General features: G+C 45.8%; 1 protein-coding gene across 1 annotated transcript; it reads right to left on the bottom strand.

Annotated features, from left to right (window-relative positions):
* Nucleotides 1-449: 449 nt before the first annotated feature.
* On the bottom strand, nt 450-7,502 carry LOC127213297 (PRAME family member 8). Its single transcript, XM_051173626.1, has 4 exons — nt 7,313-7,502; nt 3,750-4,062; nt 2,704-3,297; nt 450-1,860 (listed from the first exon to the last, which is right to left on the bottom strand). Exons 2-4 carry the CDS (start codon nt 4,034-4,036, stop codon nt 1,293-1,295), a joined length of 1,449 nt encoding a protein of 482 aa, XP_051029583.1. The 5' UTR covers nt 4,037-4,062; nt 7,313-7,502; the 3' UTR covers nt 450-1,292.
* Nucleotides 7,503-10,652: the final 3,150 nt, after the last annotated feature.

Genomic DNA, 10,652 nt, shown 5'->3' with positions numbered 1-10,652 from the left:
ATTTTAGGTTGAACATTTTATACACAAAGCACTGAGCAGACACAGTGAGACATAACAGACACCCAGGCAGAAGTAAAGACAATGTCTGCCTGCCTTCAGTTTACTTTGATGATGTATTAGGATTCTCTAAAGGCTAAAGTACAGAACTGACAGAATTATAAGAACATGGGTGTCAGCTAGAACCGGGCAGTCTATGGGGCCTCTGGCAGTGGAACCAGGGTTTATTTATCCATAGTGCAAGAACGGACTTCAGGAGCCCATTCTCTATGGAGGGATACACTTTCAGCCTAGATACACGGGGGAGGGCCTACCCCAAATAATTTGACAGATTTTTATGATCCCTCCTTGGGGAGTGGATGATATATGGGATAGGTCAGAGGGGGGCATGGGAGGATGGGAAGGAGAGGGAACTGGGATTGATATGTAAAATAAGATGACTTATAGTAAAATATTTTAAAAAGGAAAGAAATATATGAAGTTTAGTAGACTGAATGGCAGGCTGTGGCCTAGGTAGTCTTGACAACGGCTGGCTCACAATAAAAAGACCAAGGATGTAGGAGTTGTTCATCCACAAGGCTGGAAGTCTCTGCCAAAGCAAGGCATGGCTTCAATTTAGGATGGGTGCTTCTTCAAATAATGCGGTAAAGAAAATGTCTCACCTCACAGGAACGCCCAGCAGCTTGGGTTCCAGTCATGCTGATAAACATCTGCCATCACAGATGTCTAGAGATCTTGGACAAGAGGTCAGACAACAGCACAGGGTCTTTCCAGCTCAACAGTCAAAGGAAAACAGTGATAGTGAAACCAGCTTAATGGTGGGGAAGGACACCAGGAAAACATGCAAGAAAACTCTTTTAGAAAAGGCAGAATTGGGGCTGGAGAGATGGCTCAGCAGCTAAGAGCACTTGTTCTTGCAGAGAACCCATGTTAGACTCCAAGCCACCTACATCATGGTTCACAGCCACCTACACCTCCAGTCCCAGGGGATTCAACCCTTCATCTGACCTCCACAGGCACCAAGCACACATATACTCAGGTAAAACACTCATACATGAAAGGAATCTTTAAGAAATACAAAATGCAGAATTATCTCTTTGACTCCATAAACCCTTGTCCTCGGAGCCCCGCCATTCTCCATGCTAACCTCAGTCCTTGTGATCTGTCCTACTGCACACCATCTTGTTTCCCAAACACTGAGCAGTGAGTGTGTGGCCATAAGCTCTGGGTCCCCTTGATGAAATAAATACCTATTACTAGGCTTTCATTTCTCAGTATCAAGCAACCTTCCCCATTTACTGCCGACAACGACAAAGCCTGGTCTCTAGGTCATAGACACAGCGCTGACAACATTCATGGCAGACATATGTAGCAAAGGAGACGCCCTTGGGCTGCCTTATAGCAATGAGTGTATCCATGAGCTCAGGGCAAAGTTGGGCAAATCTTCCTAAGTGAACATCACCCCTGTCATCATAGCATTCCAAAGGGGCGGGATACAGCTCCTGGGTCAGCTGTTTTAGGTTAGCTGTGTGATACAGAAGGTCCTTCAGGACAGCCATGGAGATGTCATTGTCATAGAAACTGACCCTGGTGAGCTTGGAGCATTGCCTCAGGGCAGGCAGGAGGGTAATGACCTGGGAATCCACCATCCAACAGCCCTCCAACTCTAGGGTCTGCAGAGTGTCTGCAACACTCCTTAGGAGATCGTGGAAAGGCACGGGATATAAGTCATTTAACTTCACAAGTCTCAGATTCAGGTGTTTGAGCTGATGGAGAGTTTCACTCTGGGACAAGGAATTTAAGTCTGACTGTGAAAGCTTGCACATAGTGATGGACAGAGACTCCAAAGGGGTCTTCAGGTACCTAGGAAGAGACCAAGTGATTAGTTGTGGCACACAGGGATGGAGAGAGTTGGTGCAAGGGTTAGCATAGAAGTAAAGGTACATTTGTCTTCGAGTCATGTGCTATGATGGAAACAAATATCCAGGATGCTGCTTATTGCAGTCTCACCATTCTTGGTAGAGAGAGGCCTGTCAGTATCAACATGGGACTGACTCAGGCCGTGGGTGTACAGCTTCCATTACTATCAAGGAAAACCTGTGCTGGCCACCTTAGCCCAGGGTACACACAGGAAGAACTAACCCATGAAAGATCTGGAAAAGTCTTCAACTGTCTTTTGCCTCCCCCAGTAGAGTCTCTGTCCTTACTTAAAGTTCTTTACCCCTACCTCTCACCCACAGTGGGTATCACTCATTTCTACCCATTTCTACTCAGGCCCTACCTGGGCTCAAAAAAGGATTTCGCATGTGAGAAGTCAGAAGACCCACAAATGCTAAGCAGTGTTCCCCTATGTGGGTCCTCTCCAGTTCTGGGCCCACTGTTCTGACCTATTCACTTCCCCTTATCTTAGACAGAATGCCAAGGAAGAATTCACAGTACATGTTACTACATCTGACCCACCCAACTGATCTAGCAAGGTGGCTCTCTCCACACCTTCTACCCCAGAGCTCAGCCTCTGCTTAATGAGCAGTCACTGAACTGAGCTCTCTACTCTATAAAATGGAAATAAAACCCTGATTAGATGCTGTAATGACACCATGATTGTGAAACCACAGTAGCTGGGCTGGCCTCACTCAGGTGCCCACTATTCTCTAATGTAAGAGGAAGGATCGCCATGGTAGCAGAACATGCTCCACCCTGCTTTACCTGAACAACTGTTTCATGTGCTCACTGGAAAAGTAGACGCCATTCATTGAGAGATGCTGGAGACAGTTGAGTTTCGAGAACTGAGAAACAAACTTGGTGATACACTTCTGTATGTCGGAGGGGGTATTTAGAACCTTGAAGGTGTTCTTGTGGCTCCGTGTTAAGAGGAGTTTTTGAAGGTTTCTCATCTGGTCCAGGTAAGATATAAAATGCACCAGAGTGGACAGACTCCAACCTGTATTTAGTTCCAGCTCCTGGATGCTATCAGGCTGAAAAACCATCAAGACTTTCCTGACCGTGTACACGGGCAATGCCCAAATCTGCATCTTCACACAGCACAGCCTGATGAAACTTCTTCTCTGCTGGGCCCACTGCAACAAGTATGTCTGGTGTTCATTCAGGTGGAACCTGAGGCAAAGGTTGGTGACCACCTGCAAGCGCCGCCTCAGTGCGTATCTAGGATGGCGCTTTGCTCTTTGCTTTTTTTCGCACACAGCCTCTTCTGAGAAGTCTCCATCCTCCTCCCTTCCAACCCAAACATCCCAGAAATCACGGCGCACATTCCTCAGGTCGAGCACTTGAAGCTTCTGCCTCCTGTAAGCAAAGCAGGTAGAAACATCAGAAGGTACAAAAGACCAAAGCCAGGCCAGCTTTTCTCCATACCTTGCTGCCACCTGCCCTGCTCTGTTATGCATGCTTCTGCTTTTCCACAAGGCCTTGGAGCCTGCCGGACAAGGGCTCTCTCACTGAGCTGCATCTAACCCTGCACTGCCTCCTCCACTTAGCTCAATTCTTGATTCCATCTCTTCCATCTCCAGAACCTGTGTGAGTCAGGGAAAGGTTTATTCCACTGTGGCAGTAGCTGCTTAAGCTCCGTTCCATATCCAACTGTCCTTTATACTGGGGCTCAACAGGGTCAAGGCTGCTGCAATCTTCCAAGATGATACCATCAGAAGTCTCTGACCTTTGACCCCATTCTCCCTTACCAAGTGTCTCTCCCCTGTACCCCAGTATCCACCGTTCTACCCTACTTGGGTCTTGCTTACCTGGGGAGAAACTTCTGTGTCCATAGCATGTCCACTCCATCCAGCACAGCCTGCAAGATCTCCAGATCAGGGGTCTTCATCAGGGTCCCCACAGGGAGACAGGGGAAGGGCCATACTGCTACCATAGCCCTCAGGATGTTAGTTTGTCTGTGGTTGAAGGCCTCCTCAAACAGTGGTGGGAACAGCACCCTGGGCAGCTGCTGCAGAGCAGAGATGGCCAGGGCCTCATCCTTCAGCAGGCTCTGCACTGCCAGCTGCACGAGTGTGGGGGGGGCCTGGAAGCTCATCCTTCAGGTCTTCAGTCTGAAGGAGCCTGGTAAAACATAGCGGAGGCTGTCTTAGGAACCCCCGCTTCTCACCTGTCTAAGTTACTGTGTTCTATGGCTGTGATGAGACACCATTACCAAGGCAACTTATAGAAGCATTTAGTTGGGGGTTTGATTAGTTTCAGAAGGTAAATCCATGGCCATCATGGTAGACAGGCAGGCAGGCACTAGCGCTAGCTTACACCTCATCTGCAAGCAAACTGAAAAGAGAGTCTGGCATGGGCTTCTGAGACCTGCTCTAACAAGGCCACATCTCCTAGTCCTTCCAAAACAGTGCACCAACTGGGAACCAAACATTCAACTATAGGGATAATGAGTGGCTATACTTTCTCAACTATGTTATCTAAACCCAGCTACTGTTCCTCCAGGAACATTAGAGCTGAGCCCCACCCTTTTATGGCAACAGGAACACTGATTATTGATAAATTCCCAGTTCCCACCGACACGGATATAATAAGCCAATCAAACTGAAATAATGAACCCAGGTTTAATGAACAGAGCAAAGCACTCCTGGGTGACTCTCAGGAGGGTGGGAGAGGTAGCATGTGGCAAGTATGGCTGCCAGGTCTTAAGCAGCCTGTAGGTGTGGTCTTGAGCAGCCCCCAGGGAAGGAGCTGACCCTTAGTGGGCTTTTTGAAGGTGGAGTTTGGAATGGGAGATGGGGCTTGGGGTAGAACCTACATCAGAACATTCCAGACTCTTTGGTGCATTCCTTTAGTCCCAGCACTCAGGAGGCAGAGAGCAGGTGGATCTCTGAGTTTGAGGCCAGCCTCAAACTAGTTCCAGGGCAGCTAAGGATACACAGTGAAACCCTGTCTCAAAAGCAAAAAACAAAAATATGCTCATGGAAAGGTGGGAAAGCCATTGGAATGCTTCATGCCTAACCTTCCCATATTCTGGGCTTTTTTTTGTTTTTGGTTTTTTTTTTTTTAAAGATATGTTTTAGTTTATGTCTACATGCGTGTATGTGCACCACACGCACGCCTGCTGAATCAGCGGGAACCGGTGTTTTGTTATGGGTGGGTGTGAGCAATCCCGCAGGTCCTGGGAATTGAATCTGGTCCTCTGAAAGAGCAATGAAGTGTTCTCGACTGCCTCACCATCTCCCCAGCTCCCCATATTATCCTGTCAATGAGCTAAACCTGCCTGGGAATGACTCAGGAGGGTGCATGTAGTGAGGGTTAATCATTATGTGTTACCTTCAAAGCTTTAGAGCCCGAGGTGGGACACTCGGCTACACCATACTATTCTAGAGACTGAGGCGGGGGTCAATGAACTCACGCCAGCCTGACAGTGTCTCGCAGATAAAACAAACTTTCACAAGTAGTTCTCAAGCCAGGTGACTGTAGAGTGTCTAGGACACAGTGACTTTGAGATGAAGATGTTACTGCAGTGAGGCTTAAAGGAAATGTTTCCCATGTTACATTAGAGTCTAAGTGAAGAAATGGATGAGAAAAGGAAAACCTTCCAGTCATACTTAACTTTTTTACTTTTGGAAATATGGTCTTGCCTGTAGTCCAAGCAGGTGTGGAAATGGCTATGAGGCCACAGCTGCCCTTGATGGAACTTACTAGGTAGCCCAGGCTTGCCTGCAAATTTCACCATCTTCCTGTCTATACTTAGGAGTGGATCTTGTGTTTTGGTTACAATGCCTGACTTGTAGACTCTACTTTAAAAATGTTGCAATGAGGGCTGGAGAGAACGCTCAGCTGTTAAGAGCACTGACTGCTCTTTCAGAGGACCTGGGTTCAATTCCCAGCACCCACATGGCCGCTCACAGCTGTCTAACTCCAGTTCCAGGGGACCTGACACCCTCACACAGACATACATGAAAGTAAAACACCAATGCACATGAAATAAAATATATAATTAAAAAGAAAAAGGAAATACTGCAATGATACAGGGAATGGTAGCAAGAGACTCCCCAGCATTTTGGAAGAACTAGGAAAGTTCCAGGCCAGTTATGTCTGTATAGTTTCTGGCCAAGCCATATTGAGGGTCTCAAAATAAAAACAAAAACAAGATATGGCTTAGCAGTTAGGAGTACTGGTTGCTCTTCCAGAGTTTGATTCCCACCACCCACATGGTGGTTCACAGCCATCTGTAACTTTAGCACCAGGATTTGCCTTTCAGTCTTATGTGCCTCAGGAATACACAAGAGGCTCATGCAGCCAGAAGACCTATATACAATGTAGTAAAATTAAAAAAAAAAAAATAGGACAGAACAAAAAATAATTGAGGAGAGGTTGTTTGGTACCGGGGGTTGATGATGGAGCCTAGCCCATGTGAGACAAGTACTGGCATTGGAGGCAGGCACCATCACCACCCCGAAGGTCTTATAAAAATATAACCAAACAAAAAAGCATATTCCATTCCATGGGTATTTCTCATTACAGCCTGACCTACAGAGCAAGTTCTAGGACAGCCAAGGATACGAAGAAAACCCTGTCTTGAAAAAAACAAAAACTAAATAAAATCCAAACACTGAGGATATAGAGTTAAGAGGATCAGCTGTTTAAGGTCAGGCTAGATCATGCCTTCAAAACAAAATAAAACATTCCCCCCCCCCCCCCCCCGGGACAGCGTTTCTTTGTGTAACAGGCCTGGCTGTCCTGGAACTCACATTGTAGATCAGGCAGGTTGGCCTTTAACCCAGAGATCTGTGTGCCTCTGCTTCCAAGTGCTGGAATAATGACATGAGTCAACACCGCCCAGCTCAGGTTTTTGGTAATTCTAACAGTCTAACCCTACCTGAATAACCAAAGAATGTAAATTTTACATTGACACAAACAAAAGCATAATTCTAGATATTCGAGTAACTCTCAGCTTGTAGTTCCAGCATGGGGAGGCAGAAACGGAACTGCCAGTAGTTTCAGTGGAACCTTGTCTCAAGAAACAAAAAATAATTTGAAATTAACTAGACCTTGGTGAAACACACCGGCAATCATGCACTACGGAGGCCGGGGCGGAAAATGAGAGTGGAGGTGGGTGTTTCTTGACTTCTGGCCCAACCTGAGCTACATAGTGAGGTCCCGTCCCCCCCCCCAAAAAAAAAAAACTAATAAAAATGAAACCAAGAAATTAAGGACAAAAGACATTTAAGGTGCTGGCAAACTTCATTATGAGTAATCCCTATACTTACAACCTGCCTGTACAAAGAGAAGAAATCAGAGTTCCTTGGCATCTCGAGTCAAACGCCCCTCAATCACTGTGCCCCGATGGAGGTGGTTGACTCACCAGAAACAAGCACTAATTACAGAACTGAGAAACCCAGACGAAGCAGGCAGTCACTCCAGGCTCGGGCTCCAAGGCTGTGAGGATCTTCGCCGGCTCCACTGAGGTTTTGTCATCCATCTTCACTTCACACTTCCGTCCTGAAGCTTTTTCATTCATATACCGCCTCACACTTCCGGTCTGAAGCTTTATTTTTTTTCCCCTTTCGGCGTTCCGTCTCACACTTCCGGTGTGTCGCCCCGCCTGCCAACCACAAGCTGCCAGCTGATTGGACGATTGAATCTCCGCCCTGTCGCTCTGGCTGGTTTTTTTTTTTTTTTTTTTTTTCTTTCAGTCTCTGGATTCAATACAAACGCTGTGAGAAAGGAAAAAAACACGAGGAAGCTCCGCGAAATGGCGCACGCCTTTGATCCATGCCCTCTAGAGGCAGAGGCAGGCAGATCTCTGTGCAAGGCCAGAATGTTTGAGAAAAAAAAAAAACCTGAAAACCGCAGGAAATGGTGCACGCCTTTCATCCCAGCAGATTCAGGCAGATCCCTGTGAGTTCCAGCCCTTCCTGCTCTACGCATAGATTTCCGATGTAGTCTCCTTAGTTAGACCCTGTCACGGAAGAAAAAAAAAAAAAAAAAAATCACGAGATTCTGTGAAAGCCAAAAGCCAAACTCCCACTTGGTTTGATTTATATTGTTTTACCTATGTACTTGCTTATTTATGCACTTCATTTTGGATTTGTGTCTTGAATGAAAGCAATAAAAAGGAAAAGCTATGACTGCTCCTAGGTTTGGTGGACGAGAAAGTTATTGTAGATAAAAGGGAGATCACAGCCAGAGACAGACACAATCTGGGAGAGTTCAGAGCCTGAGTAACTGTAAGTCATGAGAGGAAAGAGAGGAAGCTGCTGCTGCAGTAAAGAGGGCAAAATGTTTTAAAAAAAAAAAAAAAAAAAAAAAAAAAAAAAAAAAGAAAAGAAAAAGAAAGGAAGGAAGAAAGGAAGGAAGGAAGGAAGGAAGGAAGGAAGGAAGGAAGGGCAGGTAACCAAAAAACGGCAGGGTTATATAGGGAAGATCCCCTGCGAGAAAAGAAGGACAGCCCAAAGTCTAGGCTGGAGTGTGCCCAGTAGAGGGTGGAAGCAGGAACTGAGGGATACCAGAACCCAGACGCCAGGTCCTTTATATTATGTTCATTCCAACCTTTTTTTTTTTTTTTTTTTCCCCCAAGACAGGGTTTCTCTGTGTAACAGCCCTAAGCTGTCCTGGAACTAGCTCTATAGACCAAGCTGGCTTCAAACTCATAGATCCTCCTGCCTCTGTCTCCTGAGTGCTGGGATTAAAGGCATGTGCCATCACCAGCTTTTTTTTTTTTTTTTTTTTTTTTTTTTTTTAACTAGGGTTTTACTCACTATAGCTCACTATGTAGAACAGAATGACCTTGAGCTCACAAAGGCCTGCCTGCTTCTGCACCCCCTGGGTGCTAGAATTAAGGGAGTGCACCACCACACCGGGTGAGATTTCCTTTCTTATCTTTGAGATATCAAAGAAACCACACAATTTTAAGAAATTATCTTCTATCACTGGAGATACAGAGGCAGGCAGATCTTTGTGAGTTTGAGACCAGCCTGGTCTACAAGAACTAGTTCCAGGACAGCCTCCAAAGCAACAGAGAAACCCTGTCTCAAAAAAACAAACAAACAAAAATATATATGTGTGTGTGTATTATCTCCAACAATTTCTTATAAAGGAAGTTTATATTTGTTGCTGCCAAGTGAAAAAGGCCTGTTGGATTAGAATTTACTTTTATAGGGAGGGAACACTGTAGTTGGTATGTAAAATTAAGAAAAGAAGCAGTTTAACAGTTTTTTTTTTAAATAATATTTTTGTTTTGGGGTCTTTTGTGAAAAAAGACCAAATCCACATACAGGCCTGAGCCACCAGGTCTGAAGGGATTTGTTTTCTTAAAATATATGTTCACCATGAACATGCCTTGTGACCTTGGAGGTCACAAAAAGGTATCAGAGCAAGGCACCCACCCTCAACCAGAGTTACACATGATTGTAACCTGGCATGTGAGTACTGGGAACACAACTCAAGCCCACAGCAAGGGCTCTGAGCCATCTCTGCAGCTCTCTGTATACAGCTGTTTTTGTTGTTTGGGGTTTTTTGAGACAGGGTTTCTTTGTGTAACAGGCCTATCTGTCCTGGAACTAGCTGTAGACCAGGCTGACCTCAAACTCACAGGGATCCACCTGCATCTGCCTCCTGAGTGGTGGAATTAAAGGCTTGTGCCACCACTGCCCAGCTACGTATGCTTTTGAAAACACAGCCCTCTAGCCAGGTGTGGTAGTTCAAAATGTAAGGCCAACGCTACAGATGGGAAGGCAAGGAGGTTTGCAAGACAGGGGTGATAGTTCAGACTTTAATCCCAGTATCAGGAGGTGGAACGCGAGTGGATCTCTGTGAGTTTAAGGCCAGACTGGTTCCAGGACAGCCAACCAGGGCTTCATAGTGAAACCCTGTCTCAAAAAAATGGAAGTGGCCAGGTGGTGGCGGCGAATGCCTTTAATCTCAGCATTTGGGAGGCAGAGGCAGGTAGATCTCAGTTCAAAGCCAGCCTGATCTACAAAGTGAGTTTCAGGACAGCCAGGACTGTTACACAGAGAAAGCCTGTCTCAAAAAAAAAAAAAAAAAGATATTTGATAAATTCCAGGTCAGTCCTGTCTGAGGAACCCATTCCACTCCAGGCTGTAGGTAACAGAATGGCTTAAACAGCAAAATAGGATAGGCTCCAAAACTACACAGAGAAACCCTGTCTCGAAAAACCAAAAAAAAAAAGTTAAAGATAGTGTTAGGCTCACTCACTTCTACCCCAAGATTCCAGTGCAACATGGGAAGTCCTAGATCATTAGAACCTCCACCTTAATTCGAAGTGGAGATGCATGCCTTTAATCCCAGCACTCAGGAGGCAGAGGCTGGTAGGTCTCTGTGACCTCAAGGCTAGTCTATACTACAAAGGGAGTTCAAGGCCAGCAAGAGATACTTAGTAGGATCTTGGCTCAAACAAAACAATAACAAAGGCTCTCCATTTCAGCATCTGGGGACATGCTTAAAAGCAATCTTCTGTGCCTTCACAGCTGGCTTTTTGAAGACTGGGTAAAGGCACCTGCCATCAAGCCTGACAACCTGAATTTTACTCCCTGCATCTGAATGGTAGGATTTCACTCTAGCTCTTACAAGTTGTCTTCTGTCCTCCCCATGCATGCTGTGGCATGCAAATGCCAACACACATACACTGTTTTGCCTCTGTACAAAATTAAAAAGCCTTTGTTACATTAAATACACACATGAGT

This window comes from Phodopus roborovskii, unplaced genomic scaffold, assembly GCF_943737965.1.
Source record: "Phodopus roborovskii unplaced genomic scaffold, PHOROB, whole genome shotgun sequence".
NCBI lineage: Eukaryota > Metazoa > Chordata > Mammalia > Rodentia > Cricetidae > Phodopus > Phodopus roborovskii.
This window is presented reverse-complemented; position numbering and strand designations above follow the sequence as displayed.

Bases quoted from the DNA above. Each gene is read 5' to 3' on its own strand.
- LOC127213297 (XM_051173626.1), bottom strand. From the start codon at position 4,036: ATGAGCTTCCAGGCCCCCCCCACACTCGTGCAGCTGGCAGTGCAGAGC. The intron at 3,298-3,749 runs GTAAGCAAGACC...CTTTGCTTACAG, and splicing joins ACACAGAAGTTTCTCCCCAG to GAGGCAGAAGCTTCAAGTGC. The intron at 1,861-2,703 runs GTAAAGCAGGGT...GTCTCTTCCTAG, and splicing joins CACATGAAACAGTTGTTCAG to GTACCTGAAGACCCCTTTGG.